Below are 26,787 nucleotides of genomic sequence, written 5' to 3'. Positions count from 1 at the left end.
AGTTTTGTAGAAAAGCTGACCTAAACACAAAACTTAACCAGACAACGCTGACGCCGACCCCAGTCAAGTGATGACAATACCTCATCTTTATTTTTTTTCAAAATATCAGTGCTAAAAATCTATCACACTGCCATGTAAAAATTCCACTGAATATTTCAGACATATGCAAACCATTAGAAAAACTGTTTTCTAATTTGGCTATCTTCAAGATTGCAAACCAAAAATAATACCACATTTCCATAATTTTCATTAATTATCTATTATAATTACAATTTATATTGATCTGTTATTGATCCCCAGTTCTCTTATACAAACCTAATGAGTTCTACAACAAGTTACAGTTAGCTATCCATCACACATCAAACCAGGATTGTAAACATAATAAATATGTTATGTACAATGAACAAGATACATAATAATTACCACCTGCATTTACAATACCTGTAATTGAAGGTAGCTGATATACACTGACGAGATAAAGAAATGCCTCATTCAAACTCGGTATACAATTTTTCGTTAACCGTGATTCAAAATTAGAAAAGAACAATTCCATTCGCAAATTAGATGCTTTACAAGAATTTATGGTCAATAAGAAATCATTTCATTGTCGCATTATGCTTAAATCTTGAATTTTAATAGCCCGGTCGGAGAAATTGCATTAGAAAAATCAGTAGCGCGTGTGGCAACCTCTGCTAGCAACCACAGCAGCAAGGCGACGCCTCATAGAGCCGCACCAGTTGCGTAACAGATACCGTGGGATTCTGGCCCACTCCTGGTGCAGCGCTGCTACCAGTTCCCGGACGTTTGCTGGCTGGGGTTGACGTTGGCGTAACCGCCGTCCGAGATAATCCCACGCGTGTTCAATCGGATTGCAGTCCGGTGAACACGCCGGCCAAGGTAAAACATTAATGTTTCTAGCCTGTAGAAAGTCCCTGGTGACGACGCGTGCAACGTAAGGTCGCGCGTTGTCGTGCTGATAGACTAAACATTGACGTTGACGGAAGAAAGGGACAACTACATGACGTAATATCTGGTCGATGTAACGCCTGGCTGTGAGATTACCTTGGCAAACGACGAGTTGGGACTTAAACCTATGGTTGATTGCTGCCCACACCATTACTCCACCTCAACCGTAACGATTGTGCTCCAAAACGCAATTGTTTGCGTAGCGTTCATGGCGTCGTCTATAGACACGGATACGTCCGTCGGCGTTCCACAAGTTGAAACGCGACTCGTCACTGAACACTACGTTCTGCCAACGCTGGCCGCGATGGTTGCGGGCCCAAATAAGACGTTGTTGACGGTGGCGTAACGTTAGAATTAGACCGCGGTAGGGCCTACGACAGGTAATTCCGCGTTCTCTGAGTCGATTTCTCACTGTATGTCGACTAATTGGACGTCCACGGTTACCTACAACTATACGTGACGTAGATTGCGCCGTCACAAATCTGTCACGTAAATGACGTTGACGTATATAATTGTCCTGTCGTATTGACGTTACACGCGGTCTACTTGAACGTGGTCTACCGATAGACGTTCCCGTGTCTCTAACACGTCGAATAAGACGCATAATTGTCGAACGAGAGACGTTAAAACGTCTAGCAACTTGTTCCTGCGTTCGCCCACATTCAAGCATAGCCAAAACCTGAGCCCTCTCTTCAGAATTCAGCCTCGGCATTACGAAAACTAATGTTTTTTTCAGAGAATAGCTGAAAATATGGTTGTGTGTCGTATAACACATGCACATGTGCAAAAATCGTTCAATCAAACCACATGGTTTACATGCACGGACTGCACGAGGAAATCATGACCAGGTACATGAAGTGAACAAATGGCTGAATGAAATCGCGCGAGTTTTTGTTCACTGTGTTTGTCGGTCAGAGTACATGTAGATTTACTACATTTCACAACAATTAAAAGCGTTAGGAAAAAAATAACGCCAAATTTCAATGAGGCGTTTCTTTATCTCGTCAGTATATATGAACATAACATAATTATGATAAATACTTGTAACATTTCTCCTTGTCACAGTTAAACTAACCCAAGTCAACTTTAGCTGATGTATACAAGTAAACAAGACATAATTAAGTCAATTGCAGTGTTATCCCTATTACTACTCACAGTAGCTTTTTGGTCTTTCCTTGTATCCAGATCTATAATGTTATTAATCTAGCAATTTCATATTGGCCTTGTTATTTGTCCAAGGGTTGTCATATTGGCCAGAGGCCATAGGCCTCGGGCCAATACGACTGCCCGAGGACAAATAACTAGGCCAATATGAAATCTCTTGATTAATGATAATATTATTATTCATCTTTCGACTGTTGGCGGTAACACTGTAAGAACTCTGTGAGTTACCTTATGGCACCTCACATAACAGGGTGTACATTTATATATTTTGTAACATGTCTTTATATTTGACATTATGAAATGTTTGCATAAGTCTTTGCCACTCTCCAACGAGCTTAATATAATTATGCTGTATCTGGGAAGTTTCTACTGAGAGCTTTTGTCAACGGCTCAATAAGTAACTTGCAATACTGATATAAGGATCAAAATGTTTGGAAATTTAATTATATTTTCAGAGTTTTCATATCAAAAAAGATACCTATCACTTTTGTCATTCTTTTTTTATTCTGTTAAATTCATGTTTTATTAAATTTTGATAAATGCTCATGGTTCTCTATAAGTTCTGAGACCATGCATAGATTATTAACTTGAATATGAATTCATAGTGACTACTTTCCTCTCTGATTACACACTCCAATACGATTGCTGCAAAAACATTTTAACATCTCTTTCACGAGTTGGCAAATACTTTTGCAAGAGAAACAGTGCAACACGCAAAGTACACTTGCAAACATTGCATTAGGAGACTACTAAGACTACCTTATGGAAGGATAAAACACACATGATCTCTTAATAAAACAAAACTTTTCTTAAACAACACAAAAAGGAACTGAATAAAGTGGTCTCTCCATGAAAGTGGTCTCAAATAGATGTGGACTCTCAAGCAAGTTTGACTGTACTCTCATAAAATTCAAATAATTATAGAAAAAGAAAAGAACAATTATAATGCAATTAGGATTTAAAGCCTATAAAAGTAATAGTTTAAAATAAACTCACTTATAGTCTTGTTCATGCTTGCCAAGAATCAGTAAATTGAATGATTTAGAAAACTTTCAAAATCCTGAACTTCCATTATTCTAAATCAATGAAATTTGCAATTTTCATATCCGTCTTTTTAATGTAATTGGTACTTGTAATCCAATATCTTGAAGTCTTCAAGATTGTCAAGATATTATAGAATATTTGTTGCAATGATTCCTTAATGAGACAAAAATCTCAATAATTTTCAAATTTCTGAAAGTTTAAGAGAGGATGTTTGCCGCCACTTAAATTCAGACACTGATCACATTTGAGCCACACCATGAGAAAACCAACATAGTGCATTTGCGACCAGCATCCACGCAGTCTGGTCAGGATCCATGCTGTTCGTTAACGGTTTCCTTAATTGCAAATTTGCAGTCACCTATCACAAGGAGTCCCCTATCACAAGTAGTCACCTATCACAAGCAGTTACCTATTAAAAGCAGTTACCTATTACAAGCAGTCACCTATCACAAGTAGTCACCTATCAGAAGCAGTCACCTATTAAAAGCAGTTACCTATTACAAGTAGTCACCTATCACAAGCAGTTACCTATTAAAAGCAGTCACCTATTACAAGCAGTCACCTATCACAAGCAGTTACCTATCACAAGCAGTCACCTATCACAAGTAGTCACCTATCAGAAGCAGTCACCTATTAAAAGCAGTTACCTATTACAAGTAGTCACCTAAAAGCATCACCTATTACAAGCAGTCACCTATCACAAGTAGTCACCCATCAGAAGCAGTCACCTATTAAAAGCAGTTACCTATTACAAGTAGTCACCTATCACAAGCAGTTACCTATTAAAAGCAGTCACCTATTACAAGTAGTCACCTATCACAAGCAGTTAACTATTAAAAGCATCACCTATTACAAGCAGTCACCTATCACAAGTAGTCACCTATCAGAAGCAGTCACCTATTAAAAGCAGTTACCTATTACAAGTAGTCACCTATCACAAGCAGTTACCTATTAAAAGCAGTCACCTATTACAAGCAGTCACCTATCACAAGCAGTTACCTATCACAAGCAGTTACCTATTACAAGTAGTCACCTATCACAAGCAGTTACCTATTAAAAGCAGTCACCTATTACAAGCAGTCACCTATCACAAGCAGTTACCTATCACAAGCAGTTACCTATTACAAGTAGTCACCTATCACAAGCAGTTACCTATCAGAAGCAGTTACATATTACAAGTAGTCACCTATCACAAGCAGTTACCTATCACAAGCAGTTACCTATTACAAGTAGTCACCTATCACAAGTAGTCTTCTATCACAATCAGTCACCTGTCACAAGCAGTCAACCGACACAAGTAGTCACCTATTACAAGCAGTCACCAATCAAAAGTAGTCATCTATCACAAGTAGTCACCTATCACAAGCAGTCACCTGTCAAAACAGCCACCTATCACAAACAGTCACCTATCACAAGCAGTCACCTGTTACAAGCAACCACCTGTCACAAGCAGCTATCTGTCACAAGTAGTCACCTATCACAAGCAGTCATCTATCACAAGCAGCCACCTGTCACAAGCAGCCACCTGTAATATGAAGGTGCCAGTATTCCTGATAAAATATCCACCTATCACAAGCATCCACAGGCCTCAAGCAGCTGTGTTATGTCACTCCCTTAGCCAGCTACAGGTTGGACAGTATATAAATTGCTATATCTTTGTATGGAAAATTCTTAGGTATTTGATGAAGATGTTTCATTTCAATCAAGAAAGGAAAAATATGCCCTTGATCTGCTGCATTTTTTCCAGATTTCCAGATTATTCATCAGTTCTATTTTGAATGTTGCACTGCAGCATCCACAATGAAATGTAATTTAAATATCTACAGCATCCTCCCACACTTAATTAACCTGCCAGCATTTCTTTATCATATATTGTTATATAATCTGATGGAGTGAGTGGAAAGTACAAAACATCATAAAAAACTGTCAACATTACATCAAATCAACATTGTTCCATTTACTTATCAGTTTTCCCTCCTCCAATGAAAACATTTACAACCTCTGCAGCACAAGTATATAAATATTTTCAGAGAAATCAGCCAAAGTTCTACTGTTCAAACTTGTGTATTTCATTAAAAGCATGTTGTATTCTTTTCAGGACAAGTCAAACAAATAGTTTAGAAAATCTGATTTTAAATGTCCATAATGCCATTGTTTAAAATGTGAAGACAATATTCATTATTTTCTTGTTAATCCCCACTTTCAATAATTGTTTTTCTACAACATTTGTAATAAATTTGAATATTGGACAACATATAAGAAGGTATTATGGAATCAATTGATTTGATTACCTCCCTTTATGGCTCAAACTGTGTAAGTTCGTTTGTCATAATTAAAATATTGAGTGTTTTTCTAACCATTTCATTATGTATATATATTCTCTATTTGGACAACTGCTTTTTTATCATCTAATTTTAACCTTTAGCCTGCTGGCGGCAACTGACTCTGCCTTTGCGACCAGTGTAGACCAAGATCAGCCTGCACATCCGTGCAGGCTGATCATGGTCTGCACTGTTCGCTATTCAGCCAGTAAATTTTCAGTGAAGACCCCTTGGAATAATAAATGGTATTGCCCAAATTGAATGATGGACCTGTCCACTTTAGAAATTTAGCAGGCTAAGGGTTAACATAAAATTAAAAGCCTTATGGAACTTTCAACTTTGATACATTGATGTTACAGAAACCTGTCTAGCAGCCATCAAAGATATTTCTATTTCCAGCTCTAGTGTCCCTTTAAAGGAGCCAAGTGTCCCCATTTGATAAGAATTTTTCAAAAGGACTTTCATAAGAATGCTAAAGATCAAGTTTGATAAAGATTCATCAAGCAGTTGTTCCACTTTTTACACCAATGGCTGTTCAGGAGAGCTAATCAAATACATATCACAAAAGAGAAAGTCATAATCAAAGGCCTGAAGGGCCTGAGTCGGCTAATGATTGATGTACTGACAGTATAGTCTACCAGTTTCAGTTTGTTTTCAGTTTTTTTCCCCAACTAAAGAGAGATTTTGTTACAATAAATAAAATGAACATTCGGTCGATGCCTAGTAAAACTTTGCTTGACATTATACAAGTATTTAAACCCAATATATTTCTCTAAAATTGAAGTGGCTCGCAGAAATAAAAATGTTGAAAGTACAAACTACAATTTGACAGCTGACACTAAGATACTGCCCATGACTTTATATATTTTTCCAGTAAACATTTGCCTCCGGCATTGCCAGAAGAGGCAATTATCGGCAGGTATATATTCGCACATGATAAAATTTGAATATGACAATTTATAATATTAAAATTTTACAGCGCAGATTGCCACATACAATTTGTAACGGATGGACGAAAGAACTGATATTTTACAGATATTATAATGGGCCTGGCGATAGCCTTGTCATATGTTAGGTATTGTTAAATCATATTATAAGTGATGTCAATTTAAAGTATACTTACTTTTGCGTTTAGAGATACATGTCTTTAAATGTTGCTGAGTATCAATATATAGTGTAACCGATATTAATAAATGCAGTTCTTTTTTAGTTAAAACTATCATTTATTCTATTTCAGACTTGTTAACCCCTTAAAAATCATGTCTGTTATCCCGAAGTCCATCCACTTTCAATTATCCATTTTGATTCATGTAGACAGACAGGCACAGACTGGGCAGAAAAATGTTTGAGCCATTTTTACGTGGTCGGTAGCAGGGTGGGTGTGGGGAGGGGTGTTTCTTTCCGCTTTAAATTGCAGTCAGATTTTGAAACGGGCATTGCGGCAGGTGGTAAAAGGGCAAATGTATCAAACTGTAAAGTGGCAATATGGGGGAAGGGTCTGGGAGGATACCCCCTCCTGCAAGTAGGGTTTGGGGTATTACCACAAGAAATTTTTGAATATGCAAACCCTTGATACAGCCTTTGGTGCGATTTTAACTGAAAATCTTTTGTTTCAATTTCTAAATATTACCTAGATTCTTTCTAGTATTACAATATCCAAAGTATGACTGTCACTTCATCTTTTTACTTTCAGATCATGCCTCAGGACTAAAATACGAGTCTGACATAGATTATATGTAGGTGTAATAAAAATAAATTCTAGAATCATTTCTGTTACAATAATATCTATCATGTATGTTACTTGAATGTTAAAATTTCATAACACAGCTCGATATTTACCCAAAATATTATATCCGGATACGATTACACTTTTCTCCAGTTTCAACAATATATTTTATAAATTGTGATGACATTTAGCAGCAATTGGCAGTATCTGACATTGAAGTTTACGGTTAAATTACCTCTTATTTAAACCTTTTCATAAAAAAGTTGTTTCGTTTCGTCAAAGCAGCCAAACATAGACGATCTACTTTCGATTTCAAAAACTACAAGAAAATACAATTTAATGTTTCGCCGATTTGTTTATTTCTCGAAAAATAAGAATTAATATCATTTTTAATATCAGTAGTAACTAAACAAACCAGTAAGAGCTTCTTCTTCCGATAATTTGTCCGTTTACTGACTGCAAAATTCAACCCACGCAAAGTCGTAGAAGCGTTGTTATAAACAGGTCACGCATGTTCGCCGAGAAGTGTCCAGAATGTAGTTAGGATTCATCCGCGAAGTCTCGCGGAAGAATTAACGTACTGCACATATCTTATTCGGGTCATTTAAAATGAAGCTGTCATAATTTAATTTCATCGATGTGGTAAACTCTTTGATAAGAGACATTCCAATGCTTTCAGAGGTACCCACTCAATAAAATACTAGCAGCGTGTTCTGGAACTATATTTTGTCTTTCGCTGGATGTTACGCAAGCTTTGTAAGCCTGCGCAATTCATAAAATGCACAGCACAATAAATTTGTTATTTGCGCAATGATTTTAAAGATTATTTTTTGAAACGGACAGGGTAACAAATGGATAATTTGGCTAATAAGTTAATATGCAGTTTTTATTTGAATTTGTGAACATCATATTTGCTATTTTGTGACAAAAGGGCATAAAATTCGTCACCATAATCATATGCGCAAATGTATTACCAAATCCCGCAGAATCGTTATGCGTGTTTATGCTTAATGAGTTACCGCGGAAGAAAAAACGTGGCTTTATTCGAGTATTGCACAATTACAAGTCATAAATATGACAGATTACATCGTATATTGGTCATAGCAAGTAGGATTGACATAAATGAACTTCATTCGATCAATGAACTCTTTGAAATTAGAGACAATCCAATGGAACTACATCACTTCGCTGTGTTGTGAGGCCATTTAAGAATGAGAAATCGTGCGATAGCAAGGACTCGTCAAACGCTTGACAGCGTTTAGCCGACTCAAAAATCATCAGAAATAGACTTACAAAGTCTGTTGAGATCCAGTTATCTGTAATAAAGTTTATTTTTTCTTCATACTGATGCTAATATTTTCAAGAAAACCATTCTCTCTCTAGGCTCATCTCAACAGAGGTTTAGAGATATTGTAAATTTTTTCAGAAAGTGCCATCAAAGAGGATTGATTTTATGGCCAAGAGCTTTACTTTTAATGACTCTAACGACTGATGCCAGTCTACATCAGAAGTATTAACAGGAAGAGGAAATTCTGCTACAAAAGACCTCCATACACCTGCAGTTAAATTATTACTGGGCTTTAATGTGGGAAATAATAATCTAAACAGTCTTTTCAGAAATAATAATATAGTTTCACTGTGGTTTTAATCATTCGGTATGCTTTTACTTTTGGCTGAAAAGATAATAGGTAATACAGCAGAGTCTGACTTTCAAAGAAAACTTTTCAAAATTACTTCCTTATTAAGTCCAATTGATAAATACATTGTGTCAAGACTCTGAAAGCTTGTTACTGGTGGGCTTACAAGGAAATAGTTTTGGGAATAAAACTGATCTGGTAAATAATGGATATAATAAATGAAATAATCCAGTCTATCTATTTTTCCTGCAGCAGGCTGGTGTTGATTTTACCTTTACTTCCTGTAAATATCTGGGGTGAAGGTCATTTAACAGCTGATTAAAACTGTATATTTTGAATGGTGGATGAAACATTCCACAGGTTTTTGAATGGAATTATGATAACACTGTGTTTACAGACATTTCACAAGGTCAGTCTCAGGTAGTGACAATTTCTTTGACTTGTACTCAGCTTTGAGGTGCTCTGAGCTGTATTGTAATACGGTATAATCCATTGCAAGACTCCTGTGGTAACAGCTTATATATGTCATAAACCTGAATCCCCTCAGTTACATGAAACTGTGGCAGAGTCCGACTACAAACCATTTTCAGCCAACTCGTCCCCCAGTCAACCATCTTGCAGAGGCCTGACTATGAATATTATGAAATTATTATTTGAGCCGCGCCATGAGAAAACCAACATAGTGGCTTTGTGACCAGCATGGATCCAGACCAGCCTGTGCATCCGCGCAGTCTGGTCAGGATCCATGCTGTTCACTAACAGTTTCTCTAATTGTAATATGCTTTGAAAGCGAACAGCATGGATCCTGACCAGACTGCGCGGATGCGCAGGCTGGTCTGGATCCATGCTGGTCGCAAAGCCACTATGCTGGTTTTCTCATGGCGCGGCTCAAATTATTATTTTCATTTAAACGGTTTAGTTTATACTAATTCACTTTAGCTCAACCAGTAAAAGCTTGAAGCTTATTTAGACCACACTCAAGTCCACTTCCTAGAAAAATCAGGTTCAGCATGATAAAATAATATATAATTCTTGGTAAACATCATAGTATGTACCATGTGACATCACTATCAAGTTGCCGGAAAAACGCAGTACAATTGCATAGTTACAATAAATACTTAAAATAGGTTCAATCATCGTCATTCAAGACCATGCTTTATTATTATTGTACAAAAATGCTTATTATCTTACAGACTTGTAATGATAAGGCAATTACTGGCTCTTCTTATACTGACTGCTACTATAATCACAACGTTTAATTTTACGTCACCACTTCGTCAGTAAGAAGCAACCGAAATGCTGTTTTTTTCCGAAAGCAAGTTAGATTATTGTTTTTTTTAAAAATGCATTTGATTCTTTTAAGTGACTATAAAATCAGATTTTCAATGTTAATATTTGTTACAATTCAGTTGCCTGGTAACAGTCTTGATCACTGCTTAAGTTCTCCAACTCGAACCAACCTGAAATACTTGAGATCAATATATTTTTGAACCATTTCAAAATACTTTTTTTTTATCCCTTTTTTACATCAATTTGCTGCACATACGGAAAGAAAAAATTCTATGTTTTCTAATCATTTTTATGTTTTATGTTTTTCGTGACTAACCATCATTCCAGTTGATTAAGTACAATATGTTAAAGTAATAACTACTGATGCACTGCCAGCATCAGTGCTCCCTATCTTGAAATGTTACAAACACAAAAATGATAAAAATTCCCTTGCAGTAAACATATCTAATGAAGCTGGGACTCCTTACTATATATAACTCTGTGGATGTTGTAGTACCTGTATTTGATATTAACACTGCTGCATCTGTGAAACAAATCAAATTGCATGCTTCTCTTCTTTTTGTATTACTAAATTGTGTCTGATATACTGTAGATAATTGTTTCACTGCTCTGCCACACAAAAAAACAGAGCTATTACTATAGGCGATTAATAGCTACTAATACTGCTTTGATAGTATAGTCCATGGATTTTCAAATTATCAATCAAGACACATACAAATGCTATCAGCACAAATATTAATTTCCTATAATATGAACTTGCTTGATTTTGTAATTATATACAAAATAATGTCGTTATTTATTATAATATATATACAAAATTGACTAGATCTATGACTACCCCCAGATGCCACTTTGAAAAGTAAAATGTTGTGATCATTGCCTTTGACCTTTCATATTGACCTTGACCTTAACCCTAATGCCCTGGATTGTGCATTATGCATGTTGTCTTGATAAAGTTAACAAATGATGCTAGTTTCACAAAAATCTTTTCAGTGGTTAAAAAAGATACAGCGTCAGAGTGGACACAAATTTGAGCTATTTGATCTTTGGCGTCCAAGTGTGATGATCATGAACCTAGTGACCTGGCTTGTGCTCTCTAACCGTTGTCTTCATGAGGTTAAAAACCAATGCTAGTTTTATGAAAACCCTTCCAGTGGTTATGAAGCCCACACATACTATCTTATATTTGACCTCCAAATGTGACCTTGACAGACCTATTGACTTGGATTGTAGGCTCCACACATCATGATGGTTAAATATTTAATGCTAGTTTTATGAAAATAAGAAGATATTGAGCAGACATAAGTTATTACCTATTTGACCTTAGACCTCCAAGGATGCTCTCAGACCTTGGACAAAGTGATCTTGGTTGTGCACTCTGCACATATGACACAAATATAGCCATATACTTTGCATCTGTGGGTATAACAAGTATTATGGCAGTTTCTTGGCAGGTAAGACAAAATCAGGGTTATGACTGAAGCTAAATGAAAATGTGAGTGACATGTTATGGACTGACTTGAGATCTGTTTATAGGGTATTTACTTCAAATTCTGCATGTTTGCAATTTCATGCATACTTGAAATATAGGGTATATGTCTTCACATAAAAAAAACAGTTGACAGATTCTCCAATTATCTAGGGTGGATAGATGTATGTCTGTATTTCAGTAGTTATGACCCCGTAAAATAAATCTGTTAAGATGTTTTAATTCACTCTGTAACTTCACGATAATTTTATCACAGCTTAAAATTCATGATTATCTACTGATAAACAAATTAAAGATGCGGTTGTCTAACCTACCAGTTATGTAATATGAATGAAACATGTAACGAAAAGCTGTTGGGTGTCTTTCATTTTGAAATCTGCAAGTCACACACTGCCATCAAACTATAAAGATTTTATCAAAATTCTTCTCATTTCTCACAACAACTCGTATTCAATCATGATAAGTCATAAACTAAATAAAAATAACCTAGTATCTAAGGGATGAGCAATTATCTAAAAGTTGCAAGAGTGAACAATGGACAGCCACACAGTCACCTTTTGATTAAGAGCCTTGGAAAGAATTTGCTTGATTGATATATAAGCCTACACATTCAGCCAATAATTATATATTTCTTATTTTTCCAAGAACTCTCTAGCACTTTTTTTTATCACTTTGTTGTTGTTTTTCTTGGGTTTTACGTCACACTGAAACAATTTTAGATTATATAGTGATGTTCCAGCAGTGATGGCTAAGGAAGACCCCAGGTGCGTTTCCTGGCATTATTTCATCATGGGAGGGCACCTGGGTAGAACCAATGATCTTCAGTTAGCTAAATGGATGGGTTCCCCTGCTGAAAGAGTTCTAAACCCAAAACAATGTTTTGAACAAATAGCAGTGAGGAGAAAGTGCACTCAGCCATTGTGGTCCCCACCCCCCACCCCACTCTAACACACCGACCCTACCCAGTGTTCATTAGAAAACATAATCTAATTTGCATTACTTAATTACTTTCTGTATAATGAACTGTTCTGGATTTTTATGTCATTAACTGTTAATTAAGGAACTACTTGTAACAAACTAGAACTTTTTCAGTTTTTAGCCATGGTCTAATTTCTTGTATTGAATTTAGCGACTTGTCAACATTTGTATTTATATTGCCAAACACATAATGTAATATACAAATAATGAACCATGCAAATATTTTTTTTGTTTCCATGAGGTTTTGAACTTAATGTTTTTCATGTTAATTACCAGATCCCTGCAGCAATTTCTCCATGTCAAACATCAAACACAAATGGAACCAGCTGCCACTCCTGACTGACTAGTGTTTTCAGCAAATAGTTTATATTTATGAATAATAAATTATTTTGATAACATACAATGTAAACAGCTACCACTGTCTTATGTTCCTTTTCTGGGAGATTGTTTATGATGATAAACTGCATGACAAATCTAAAAGTTTTTATTTTTGAATCACACTCATTTCAACCACACTGAATAAATCATAAGGTATATTGTTTGGAGCATGACTATATAATACCGAAATCTTGGGTAAAACGAGTAACATGACTTTCCCCCGAGGATATAAACAATGATTTCCAGTAGGATTTTTGAAATAAATCAATTCTAGAGTTAAAATAAAATCAATATGAACTTAAATTAAAAATGAATTTTCATCATTTCAGCCCACCTTGGAGAGCACCATACATCATGTAATTATGGACTACCAGTCTAAGTTGTTTCCTGACATTAGTATCATATATAAATTTCTAATCTGACATGTTAAAACTGACGGAATGAGCTCAGATTAAAAAAAAATCATTTTTTTGGATAATTATAAGATTTTTTATTTCTTTTTTGAATGGGATGTTAAATTACCTTTCGTATTGTGAAAATATCTCCCAAGGAATGGTGTCAACATCTGAGTGTTGTTGCTTATAAGAGAGAGAGAGAGAGAGGGCGATCCATTATTGGAAGTTCTAGCGCTATAACACTAATATACAGAAGCCCCTTTCTACAAATTTTCAATATCTGGCAGACATCTGTTAGCTACTGTTAGTTACACACATTAACGAATAGGACAGACTTTCTCTTATTGTTTAAACAATAGATGGATTAATTTACCATTTCCAGAGATAAAATGGTATTGCAACTGGAATTTATATAACAAATTTTAAGTAAAAGCATTGGATTTCATTTTCACAAATATGGTGGGTATATTTTTCTATACTCCAAAATTTCCAAATACCATCTTAAATGGATTCTCTAAAGAAATAAAAAACATTTTGATTCCTACATGTTCTTTAAGCAATAGTGAATACTGGTACAAAAATAATTTTAATACCTGTCAAACATTAATAAAACTAATAATAATAATAATTTTTTGACAATAATTATTTAAATAAAATGTTCATCAACAAATTATAACTTTTTTAAAGAAGAAATGAGTGATTGAAAAAAATAAACATAACTAAAATCTAACTCAGTAGGGATTGATACAGGAAGGGGCCAAAAATCTCTCTCTCTCTCTCTCTCTCTATATATATATATATATATATATCTATAACTGAATCATTTTAAAAGAAAAAAAAATCAAGAGATTTTTTGAAAAAGGCAACTTAATTTATAATTCCTTTCCAAAAACAGTCTGGTCATGAACTAGCAATATAAATATTTCATAAGGAAATTATTTGTTGCACAACTTAAATTAATACAAAGATGGCTACCACTGAAAATCCTGTCCTGAATGAAGCAGCAAGCAAAGCAGCTTGTATCCTGGCAAAATGTGGGCAACAGCCTGAACATGGGTAAGCCATGCAATTAAAAATGACAATAAAAATAAAGCATTTTCACTGGCATAAGTACGTTTTTGGAGTACACAGGATTTAGGTGCCACCTGCAAAAGCCTTGAGACCTTCTGTAAAAATAAAATTGCATGCAAAACAAAAACATGCATAAAAGAACATTAAACCAGCAAAACTGCCACGGTACACCCTTGACCAATACCCATATGATTTGAAAATTGACAACACTTAAAAAAAAAAAAAAAAAAAAAAAATGAGCAAGACTGAAAGTGTCACTGCTTTTTAAGTGTATAAACTGTCCAAAGTTCTCCAACTCAATGATGCCAGGTTTCTGACAGGATAATAGAACATTATAAAGCTGAAGAAGCCATTCTGATAGTCCACGCATAAAAGTGTCATTTTTCTACTGAAAATAAGTAATTTGATAAATAAAGTAAGAATTCTTTAGAAGGAATAATTTAAAATTTTCCCATGAAAAGTCAGCACATCAATTCTTGAATATACAGGTACTTAGTAACTCTACTTAAAGTTTCATTGGACATTAAAAATTAGTCTTAATTAAAGCAACATCTTGCTTTTTTTTTACAAAAATAAAATGAAGTCAAATAAGATATTAAAAAATCATATCATTGTATACAAAACCTTTGTTGAAAATTTACTGACTATAATAAAAATAATAATAATAATAATCAATGTATAACATTATACAAACAATGTTTAAACTGAACTAAGATGTACAAACATTCTGTGTTTAGCTTTTACTAGTCATTTCAATCTATTTGTTGTTTCTATAAATATTACATACATCATAATATATTGAATTTAAATATTTCTTGAATATTTCATCCTAACTGTTAACATGTAGATTTTCACATTTAAAATTTCTATGCACTGAACAAGAAAATATGGACTTCAGTAAAAGTTGTTTTTTTTTTTTTCAGTGAACTTAATTTTGTAGAATGATGAGGAGACCTGTCAGCTAAAGTCCTGTTCTGTTCTGTTCTGTCCTCTTTTAATTGCAGACATAGTAAGATGGATTCAGTAGATTTCATAAATTAGCTAAAAAATACCTAGTATGTGAAATTAAATAGCAAGTATATAACCAGGAGACCTGTAGGAAAGTTGTCATGAATTTCATAGAATACTTCCATTTGGGCTGAAGACTTTCTGCCCAATCCTGTTTGCAATAATACAATTATACTGACTTTGTGACAGAAAATAAATATTGTTTAAACTTAGAACTTATCTCAAAATAATGGTGCTTCTTGACATTGGCAATAATCATAGTTATATCTGGATTTGCCTGTGATTCTGGATAAAGAATATAAATGGCAGTAAAATTGTACCTGGATTTGGCTGTGATTATAGACACAATGTTACCGACAATAAAACAATGTCTAGGTATTACCCAACAGTCTGCATTAAAATATGTCAAAATGTATAAACAGAAATTATTAAATTTTGTGTCTGGGCTTGCTTGTGCGCCTAAGAATTATATCTGTGTTTGTCTGAGAATGTCCAGGTAAAAATGTAAATGGCAACAAAAATTAAACCCTTGAGAGTTATACTGTATATATGGCTTTGTATTTGCTGGTTCCGTTTTTTCGCTATTTTTCCAAAATGGACTGGTTCAGGGTTTTTTAAGTTTGTGCATTTTCATAAAACGCGAAATGATATCTTATTTTCGCAGAAGTATTTTTTTTCTATAGAGTATACCTGACTGCATACCTGATTGTCCGCTTCTTTGCACATGTTTTGAAAATTGTGCCACTATAATTGGGTATAGATAAGGAAATCATAAATAATTTGATTTGCTCACAACACAGGGGATTACTGTTATATATATCATTATTATAACAAGTCAATATTGCACACTATTATCGCCTTGCACAATGGATGACAAACTCTTTCAAAAAACTGTCACAACAAATGGAGCTCCTGAAAAGATCTTTTGTATTGGTAGGTTTAATCACATCCGACTAAAACTGTTAGTGTAAGCGCTTTTGCTTGGGAAGACGGATATTGCGTGTATCAATAACAGCAATTACCAAACATTTAGAGTAAATGTGGACGAACAAATAATATAGACTTTATATATTTATGTATAAATTATGTTTATTTACATGCATGCAACTTAAAAAAAATATTAAAAGTTGAAATTATGATTTGACACAATTATTCGATAAAATTAGAATAAATTTATATAGTGAATTTGTCGGTTTATCTGTCGGTTTACCTGACTGCCTTGATAAAATCATGTGAATGGCTTCAAAACTGAATATGTGATATTGTAAAAGTCTATCAACTACTGAAACAAACATAAACAAAATCGTAACATCAGATCTGAGGTACTTCCAACAGAAAAAAATATATATAAAAAATAAATAGAAAATAACTATATTACTGGTTATAGCCATTTGTTTTTTTTTACATTGTGAAGGTAAAATAATTTGCTGTTTGGGATATATTTTCACAGACGATGCAACCATCAAAATTAATACAAACGATTATGTATGCAATGAAAAATTAATGACAAGGCAATTTTATCATGATTACAACCATAAAAAGTAGCAACTGTGGCAACAACCACTTTTTTTAATAATTTGATTTATCTAATGTATATATAATTGATCATAAAACAAACACACCTTCTTAAGAATGTCATGAAGACAATTTTCTTATGATAAATGAGCAATTTCACTGCATGAAATTAATCCAGTCGTCAGCTATAATGGCAGTCAGAAATAATTACAATCCTAAAATGCAGTGCATTATCTCTTGTGGGTATTTATGGAATTACATTATTTACTGCAGCATAAATTTTGTCTAACAATTATTATTACGAATAATTGTCTTCATAAATATCTTAAATAATGTAGCAGTTGCTATCAATTATATCTGTATTTCTTGTGACTACACCCCAATGTAAGGGAGGTAATACAGTAAATATACAAAACAGGCACATTACAAGTAGCTCCCCTTGATAACACTTGTATCACAATACAGGAAAACTTTTTACAATTATGTTGTTTTTTTGTTGTTGTTGTTTTTTTTTTTTATATAAATAAAACTATATTGCTCTTAGACTTCTAAGTGTACTGTCTATATATCAAATAAAATACATGGAGGTATATAAAAACACACAAGATTTAAAGCCATCACATAAAATTTTTGCTATTAAAGTAAGATGTTATAAACTTGCTTAATTAAACAAATTTATAGAAATATACAGAAAGCAAGCCATGATTTTAATACATGACCTGGCTTTTTCCATTCCCGAAAAAACAACAACAATAAAACTGGAAGAGGCGTTTGAAATTTTTTTAATCCGAGGTAAAATAAAAATCTGTATCATTCTGTTACTACTTACAGTTCCACATAAAATGTATATTATTAAAAAAACAAAACAAAAAAACCAGCAAATTCTGTGAAAATTATTGATATTTGTATTATAGGAAGCACATTATGATGTTCATTTTCTTGATAATATAAAGGTGCTGAATTAATTAACCTTTGCACTATAGAGACATTTTGTACAAATCTGTCATTTTGAAGATAAAACGAAAAACTTCTCAATAAATTATACGCTCAAAAGCCTTTATATCGCTATTCGATATACCGCTTTTTCGGTATAACGCGGTACGCTCTTGGCTTCCAAATTTAAAAAAAAAAAAAATGTGTCCGCAGATGTTATTTTGTTATTTAATTTGATCACATTTATTTATTTATTTAAGTCTCATTCACATGCATACAAACACATATAAAACATTAAACAACTTTAAAAATTGCATATGACCATTCTTGTTTTAGAATTATATGAGACTATCTAATCAAACTTTAAATGACAAACATAACATTTCTAGTTAATAACTAAAACAAGATTTACCCTGTGATGACACAACACCCTTGTACTTTATGTAAACCAGAGAACATGTATGCAATTTACATAAATACACATGCGCTGATACAAACAAATACTTGCATCAGCATCCATACATAATAAACATACATATATATTTCACACATAAACATAGCACATACGTATGTATATATATATATATATATACATATATACCCACATATATACATACACACATATATATGCATACATATATATATACATCATAACCAATTATAAAACTACCTGTGTATCTTAACACCTTTTCCATGACAATTGTGACAAAAATAAATAATCGTCTGCTAGCTTACTTGTTTGCGTAACGCCTTTGTTAAATTTTGAATACATGTATTGTGCTATTTTTTTATCCTGTCAAATATGCATACATTACACGCTCTATGCATCTGATATTTTAATATTCGGCCCATCTTCAGTGCTATCCGTATGTTTTACGGAAAGAAATTTTGCTAAAGTGTCTAAATATCATTATTAGTATTGAAAGTGAAACACACTCTCATCGATTGTATCTGTGGCTCAGTGGTTGTATACAGTATTTGCCTCGAATGCGGGAAATCGCTGGTTCGAGCCCATTAGCGAGCACATTTTTTATTTTTCATTTTCAATTATTTAAATGATTTATATGACTTCGCTGACAGCAGTACCGACACCGTGAATGAAACTGAATGAAGAATTTAGCTAGTTGTAATTTATATTTATGAAATTTGTATAGTCGTGAAATGAACTGTGAAAAAAATACATAAAAGATATATATATATAAATGAGAAATTAATAAAAGAGTTAAAAATGAAGAAAAAAATACTTGTGAAAATAAAATGAAGGAAATACTGGATAAAATGTACATGTACAGAGTGTTTGTTGAAATTTGTGGGAAAAGAAACTCAGATACTGAACGGTATCGATCTTACGAAATCCAGGTTTCAGGCTATTGACGATGACCACTGAGCTATTGTGTCTTGCGTATATACACGCTTTAAAAATAAACTATTTTAATTGCTGGTTACTTTCCGTATACAAAACAGAATGTACCGAAAATCAACCGAAGATTAAAATATTCTATGCACCACCCATTTAATCAATATGCATTTGACAGTTCAATAAAATAGGACAATAGACATGTGACAACTAGTTAATCAGTTTATTTTATAATTTTCTATTTTATTTTATCCATTTTGTAAAACTGTTCGCGTTTTTTCTCTTTCGTATAATTTTATTTATTTTTCACGTGTTTAAAACCCCGCGCTATTATAATTTTCATGACCACGCGCTTCTCACACAGTTTACATGTTTACTTCCGGGATTCAGAATTTCAACTTTCTTTTAAAATTTCGACGAAATGGGAAGATGACACAGCATTATAATTTTTTTAATGGATTTTCCAGTAGCATATAAGGTAAATAAATGTCCCGCTTATACGCTTAGAATTTCATATATAACATGAAGCAGCGTTCAAAATACGTCTAATGCATTACGGGTTGGTGGGGTATTGCATACACGGCATATATGGCCAACCCGCTTTATAAATTTAACCCCGCTAGACCCGCAGGTCTCGAACCTTGGACCCCAACAACAGTGTTATAAAGGGGTCCCAGTGTAATACAGTTTGAATTTATGCAAAATTCTTCAAAACACATAGCTGTAAACAATAAATAAACTAGATCTATTTCAAGTCTATAATGTAAAATATACATTGCACATAATAATTACAAAGAATTACACATGTGTAAAGAAAATATTACATAAGAAAATAAAAAAAAACAACATTATAGTATACAGTTAGCACGGACAGCAAAACAGACTATTAATAATGTTCACTATTCTCATTTCAAGTCATAAAATTTACTTAAATAATTTGTTCTATGTATGTTAGATTAAATAGTAAAACATTCATTCTCTTGTTGTACAGTTTCATTTTTATAATGTAATGATTTCAAAGATTCTTTTCATGTTTGTCAACCCTCTGGCAGAAACATCTGACATAAAACTTGAAACAATTTTAATTTTTTTTAAAATTCTTAGTTACGGTAATTGGCCGATCCTTCTTTTAAAAAAGAGATAATTTTGTAAGAAGCTTTTAGGTACTTAGTAACAACTCAGTTTAAAATGTCACTGCTATTATAAATAATTATTGTTTTAACTTAAAAAGACTTTTAAAACTCTTTTTATGAAGACGTCATTATGCCATAATAAAATGCTTTTAAACTATTTCCTTCAATTAAGATTTCCCATTAAACCTGTTTTTTTTTATAAATGAAAGACAGTTTTTATCAAAGCCTTCCATTTGATCCAAGTTTTTTTTTAATGAATTTTGATTTTATTTTGCAAGGTTCAGGTATAAGTTACACATCATTTTAAAAATTATAGTAGGAAAGTTTTATATTAATTAAAACAAAAATTTAATGTAAATTCCCTTTAAATTTTTAGCAAATCCCAGATATGATGAAGTTCATTAGTTCATGAACTATTCATGAACAGTGCATGATCATGATGATCTGTTCATGAATGAACTATTATTCATGAAAAGAACATGAACAAATTTGAGGCAGTTCATGAACAATCCATCTCTTTCAACCTTAATTCATGAGCTTTCAGAAACATTCATGGACTTTCATGACATTAATTTTGATTATTTCAGAAACATTCATGGACTTTCATGACATTAATTTAGTTTGTGAAACAAGTTCATGAAACATGCATGAACTTTCATGAACAGTCACATGATCAGTTTCCACCATTTGCACTCGGGAAGGCACAATCGTATAATTCAGCAATTTTTGACAGCAAATTAGAAGGAAACATTTTAAAACTGAACATAGTTAAAAGTGTACATGATCACTTTGCAGTATAAATTATGATGTTGTCAATATCATGGGTTTAAAAAATACAGAATCTTCTTATTAGTTAAGTCACAAGTTTCGACAACCCTGAAGAAACTTTAATAACTGATTTTAAATTTTGTGATTAAAATAAATTAAGTATAAACTGAAGTTTTATCATTTTTATGCAGCAATTATTTACTTCTTATCAATATATCACGGACAGGATATAGTTCCATTTTCAGTTTATGAACTTATTCATGAAGAAATTCATAAAAACTTCGTAAAAAAATGACTATTTGATCATTTATACATTGAAATGTTTAAGTTACATATTCTGACATTTTTATGATAATCAATTAACAAATAGACATGAAATTGAAACAAAATGGCCAAAACTTAAAACAGACTGGAAATACCTTGTCAGTATTTTTTTATGATTAATTAAAACAGGACTTCTTAGAATATTTCTTTTATGAATGACAATGCTGTCTTTGATACTTCAAGAAAGATAAAGAAAATAACTTGTTATGGAAATAATGGACTCCCTGGTCATTGATAAAGGAATATGCAGAAGCTGGTTCAAATTACTGTTTAATAAAACCCAACAAAACAAAAGTAACTTTTAACAATACCTCAGAAAATAACATCATCCCATTGGTCAGCTTATATCTACGTGTAATTTAGGTCTTATTCTAAAACCCAGCTTGATCTAAAATCTGTCAGGTTCAGAAGCACAACAAAAACTAATCAAGATTTTCTGATATATTGTAAATCACATTTTCTGGAAAAACTCATTACCTAGTTTCAAGACAAAGTAATATGGGAGGGTTGAACAAAAGTCTGTCATAACTCATACTGATTAAAGGAGTTACATAAATATTCCATTCAGTCCAAAGATCAAAGTTTGGCCATTAATCTATTTTCATTGAACATGGCAATTATGGATTTTACAATGTAAAGTCCCTATTACATCCCTGATAAAATTGCTTAATTACGTCAACTGGATCAGAACTGAAAAACAGATCTGGTAACTACTGTTTGATAGATTAAATAGGTACATAGTTTATTACATACTCGTTTATAAGTCTGTTAAGTTTCAATGGAACCTGAAACGTCAACATTTTTCCATACTGACACTTAAATTTCATATCAGCGTCCGTGACGTCATATGTGACGTCAGTTTCATGCATTCCGTCGCTTTTAAAAAGTTCTTTAACAACAATATTTACAATTTCACCCAGGCTAAAGAACAAATTATATCATTTATATAATAATAATTAGTGTAGTATATGTATGTAATAAAAAGATTATTAGATTTGTATCAAGCAGTATGCAATCGTTCTTTTGCGGAATGATATTGCTCTCCTAAAGTTGCACAATATTTCTGCTGCAGAACTCGACGTGCATATTTCTCATTACAAATCTAATAACCTTTAATTAACAAGTTTATGCAAATAATAAATCTAAATAATAATTATATAAGTTTTAATATAATTTTTTGTTGTTTTTTCTTTTTTTTTTCTTTCAGTTTTTATCTTTCGTAACACAAGAATCAGTCAAAATGTTCTAGTTCATAATAAATAATAAAATGTATGCAAAAAATGCATTATTTCTTATTTTCTGGTTAAGTTCGATGTTTGATAATTGTTTTCTCATGTATTTGTCATAAGTCTGACTAAAATATCCTGTTTTGATTATGTCCCTTTATGACCTTGACTTCATAATTTCATGTAATATTGAAAGTAGCATTTTGCTAACAATTTAATTACGTGTAGTCTCTATTTGGACAGCAGCATTATCTGCTTTTAACATAAAATTAAGAGCCTTCAAGTTTAACAAGGCTGATTTCAATTTCAAACTTGTTTTTCACATAGATCCAAGTAAACCAAGCCAACACATTCACTACTAGTTTTGATATTTATGTCTTTATCAGAAAATATTTTAACAATGTACAATATAAATTATATCATGCCAATGTCAATGTGACAAAAATAATATTACTACAATGAATTCTTTATATTAATTTAGAGACTATCTCAAAGAATTTCTATCATGAAATGAGGAAATAGCAGACGTATGATTTCTAAATACCAAATCTTACATGTACTGGCCTGACAGCTGGCATTCTCATTAGGTTTATCTAACATATTCCTTAGAAATTATCTGCAAAAAAAGGATCATAAACTGCATTAATACAACATATAAATCTGAATTATTTGCAAGCTGTGCAAGAAACTCGAACAATGGAACAAATCAGCTGGTTAATACTGTCTTAGATTAGTCATTAATATTTGTGTTTAGCAATCACATGACAGGACTGCAGTCTGTAAAGCAACTATATCCCGTCATGAAAGGGGAGATAAATCAATAATTACTAAAGCTGAAGTTATGGTTCTCACTATCTCATTAAACCATCTGTTTCAGTTGTTGTAAAGTTTTTGTACAGACAAAAATGTAAGAATTAAGTGCCAAAATAGGACAAGTCCTGCACTTCGCACTACTTCTCATACTTAAAATTTTATATCAACTCAAATCAGATTTTACAAATGCTGTTAATTACTGAAGAGAGAGAAACATGCAAAAGAGAATTACAAAAAGGGAGATAATTTTATCAAAACATATGGGACAGAGATTTTTGTACTTTCTTCATCTTCCAGCATTGTATCAGGCTTCATAAAATTTCCTTCAGTAGCGTCAACATAAAACTGTAATTGTCTTAAAATTAAATTTGAAAAATTAAATACAGAAAGGTAGAAAATTTTATTGCTATCATAAACTGTGCACCCTTCACACTGTAACCATTATTAACTAGTATTGTTCAGCTAAAAATGTCAAGTTTTGACAGCAGTTTTGAAAACTTAGAATTTGATTCAGTTGCTAAGCATCCTTGCAACAAGCTATTTAATGTATATTCACATTATACCTTTTGGGTGAATTCGATTTTTCATTATAAAGAAATTTTTTTTTTAAATCTCAAGAATGAAAATTTGAAAAAAAATCTACATTAATTCTGTGTGATACTGAAACATGCAATATTAACCCTCAAACTGAAATTCAGACAAAAAAAATCATTTTCTTATATTTTCAGCATGTTGTAAGAGATGTTTTCTTCTATTTCAGATACTTGCAACAAGTTGGAACGCAAAATTACTCTCGCTGAATTAAGGTTCAAGCCTTGACAATACTAAGAAAGTGCTAATTGTGTGAACAAGGTGTCTTATAAATGGTCCAGAATGTGACCTCACCTTACAGTATATAAAGTTAAATACAGCAGGATTTTGCCAGATGCATCTTGAACGCCGTTCAGCTACAAACATGGAGAAAACCAGCGATCCTATAAGCAGTGATAGCGGAGTTACGAAACTGAGTATGGATATAAGTAACATGACACTTGAGGAATTCCAAAAGCAGCTTGAACTTTTCGACAATTTTACAGCGCATCAAAGACCAGAAGATTTGGACATTTTAAAAGACAAACACTGGCGTATCGCAGTCATTGTTATTTACAGCATCGTTATTCTGTTTGGATTTCTGGAAAATGTTGTCATTGTATGCGTTCTCATCAAAAACAAACACCTTCGTGTGCCAACAAACATATTCATTCTTGGTTTGGCGACGTCTGATATTCTACTCTGTTCATTCAATCTGCCATTTCAGCTTCACTACCAGCTAACAGATCAGTGGGCATTTGGTGATACACTGTGTAAAGTCATCATGCCCACGTTCGGAGTTCCAGTTTTTGTGTCTTCAATGTCGATTCTTATGATTGCTATAGACAGGTACGTGCTCATCGTTCATCCATTTCGTGAACGAATGTCTTCAGAAAAAGCTATATGTCTGGTTATTGGTATCACAATTTTCACAACGCTTTTAGCCATTCCAATCATCATGCAGATGGAGTATAGAGTACTTGACTTTCCTGCACTTAGATTCTACCGGACGTATTGCATCGAACGTTGGACAAGTGCAGAATTAAGACATATTTATACCGTTTCCACAATCGTTATTCAATTTTTTGTGCCTCTTTTTACAACAAGCTTTTTATATATTAGAATCAGCCAGGTGTTAAGTCGACGGCCAATCAAGAAAAATGAAAAACGTAAAAAGCACAAAACAAACAATATTCTGATAGCAATAGTGCTTGCATTTTCAATCTGTTGGCTGCCTTGGAACATTTTTGCACTCACACTGGAGTTCAATTTCACGCTCATCCCCAGCAGGTATATCAAACTAATAGACTGTCTCTTGAAAATATTTGCTATGGGTTCAGCTTGCATCAATCCTTTCTTATACGGATGGCTCAATGACAATTTTAGAAAGGAACTTAATGTGATGGTAAATCGCCAAGGTAGAAATAGGGTGCGACAAAATGGACATGCGTACACACAGGCTGATCCCTCACGCACAGAACCTATGTTAGACAAGGTCGACAAATTTGCTACTGCTATACTATAGACTTATATCATGCACAGTTACAATGTTGTTCAATTTGTTATTTATGTGGGGTAAATGTATTATCAAAAAGACGTATTTGTAAAATATCATGAATAAATAAGATAAACTTGCAATGCTTTTTTCTTTTATTTTCTTGATTCTGTATGTCAGAAGCTACTAACTCACTGACTGATCACTCTTCAGCTGACCTACTGATGTATTATGAATGGTTGCGTTTCCTCTATCCTACGATGTGACAGCAACACAACTGTTACCAGTCTGCAAAAATGACCTACTCCCCTGTTATCGAAATCTGTGTCTTTTCCTCAAACTCTTCAATACAGTCCCACAAGGGAAGGAGAACTTTCTTAGTTTCCGAGAATATCACAGTTTATACAGTGTTTATCAGGATCAAGAAATTGTTGAAACATTTTCTATTCAAAAAGTAACTTCTATTAAGACAAAGCATGCCTATTTTCATAGAATTATTTAGGTTTGTTTTTCAAATATCATAGCCATGATTATTTCCAAGAAACAGAATTTTTGTATTATTTTGTCAATGTTTCAAACTTATTTCTCAGCCTAAATGATCTACCTGAAAGATGATGGCATGGGACATCATAAAATACTGCATGGCCTTGTAAAAAAGCCTTTCTTCAATTAATATAATTATAGTAAATGCATGCTGGATTTTTTACCCTTGGTGGCTTTTTATCATACATAGCAAATTTTTGACAAAATAAACAAGGCCAAATGCTTGTGTATCACACATCCTACTCATCATTATATCTCCCCCTCCCCACTGGGGGAGACATATTGCCTTTGCCCTGTCTGTCCCATCTGTCCTTCACAATTCATTTCCAATCAATAACTGCAGAACCATTTGACCTAGAACCTCAAACTTCATAGGGTGGCAGGGCTTATGGAGGAGATGATCCCTATGATTTTGGGGTCACTCTGTTAAAGGTCAAGGTCACAGGGGCCTGAACATGGAAAATCATTTCAGATAAATAACTTGAGAACCACTTGACCCGGAATGATGAAACTTCATAGGATAATTGGACATGCAGAGTAGATGACCCCTATTGATTCTGGTGTCACTCTGTTACAGGTCAAGGTCACATGGACCAGAACACTGAAATCCATTTCCGATCAGTAACTTGAGAACCATTTGACC

At 33.2% G+C, this 26,787-nt stretch overlaps 2 protein-coding genes across 2 annotated transcripts in view; one reads left to right on the top strand and one right to left on the bottom strand.

Annotated features, from left to right (window-relative positions):
• Positions 1 to 26,787, bottom strand: part of LOC123542642 (cleavage and polyadenylation specificity factor subunit 2-like) — a 176,695-nt gene that overhangs the window by 42,421 nt on the left and 107,487 nt on the right. The window lies entirely within an intron of this gene.
• Positions 13,378 to 25,744, top strand: LOC123542703 (neuropeptide Y receptor type 6-like). The gene is made up of 2 exons (XM_045328670.2): positions 13,378 to 13,847; positions 24,297 to 25,744. The coding sequence occupies exon 2, from the start codon at positions 24,462 to 24,464 to the stop codon at positions 25,629 to 25,631; it is 1,170 nt and encodes a 389-aa protein (XP_045184605.1). The 5' UTR covers positions 13,378 to 13,847; positions 24,297 to 24,461; the 3' UTR covers positions 25,632 to 25,744.

This window comes from Mercenaria mercenaria, chromosome 1, assembly GCF_021730395.1.
Source record: "Mercenaria mercenaria strain notata chromosome 1, MADL_Memer_1, whole genome shotgun sequence".
Lineage (NCBI taxonomy): Eukaryota > Metazoa > Mollusca > Bivalvia > Venerida > Veneridae > Mercenaria > Mercenaria mercenaria.
The sequence above is the reverse complement of the archived record's forward strand: the minus strand, read 5'-3'. Positions and strand labels throughout refer to the sequence as shown.

What these genes read in the sequence shown, in the direction of transcription:
- LOC123542703 (XM_045328670.2), top strand. Translation starts at nt 24,462, where the DNA reads ATGCATCTTGAACGCCGTTCAGCTACAAACATGGAGAAAACCAGCGAT.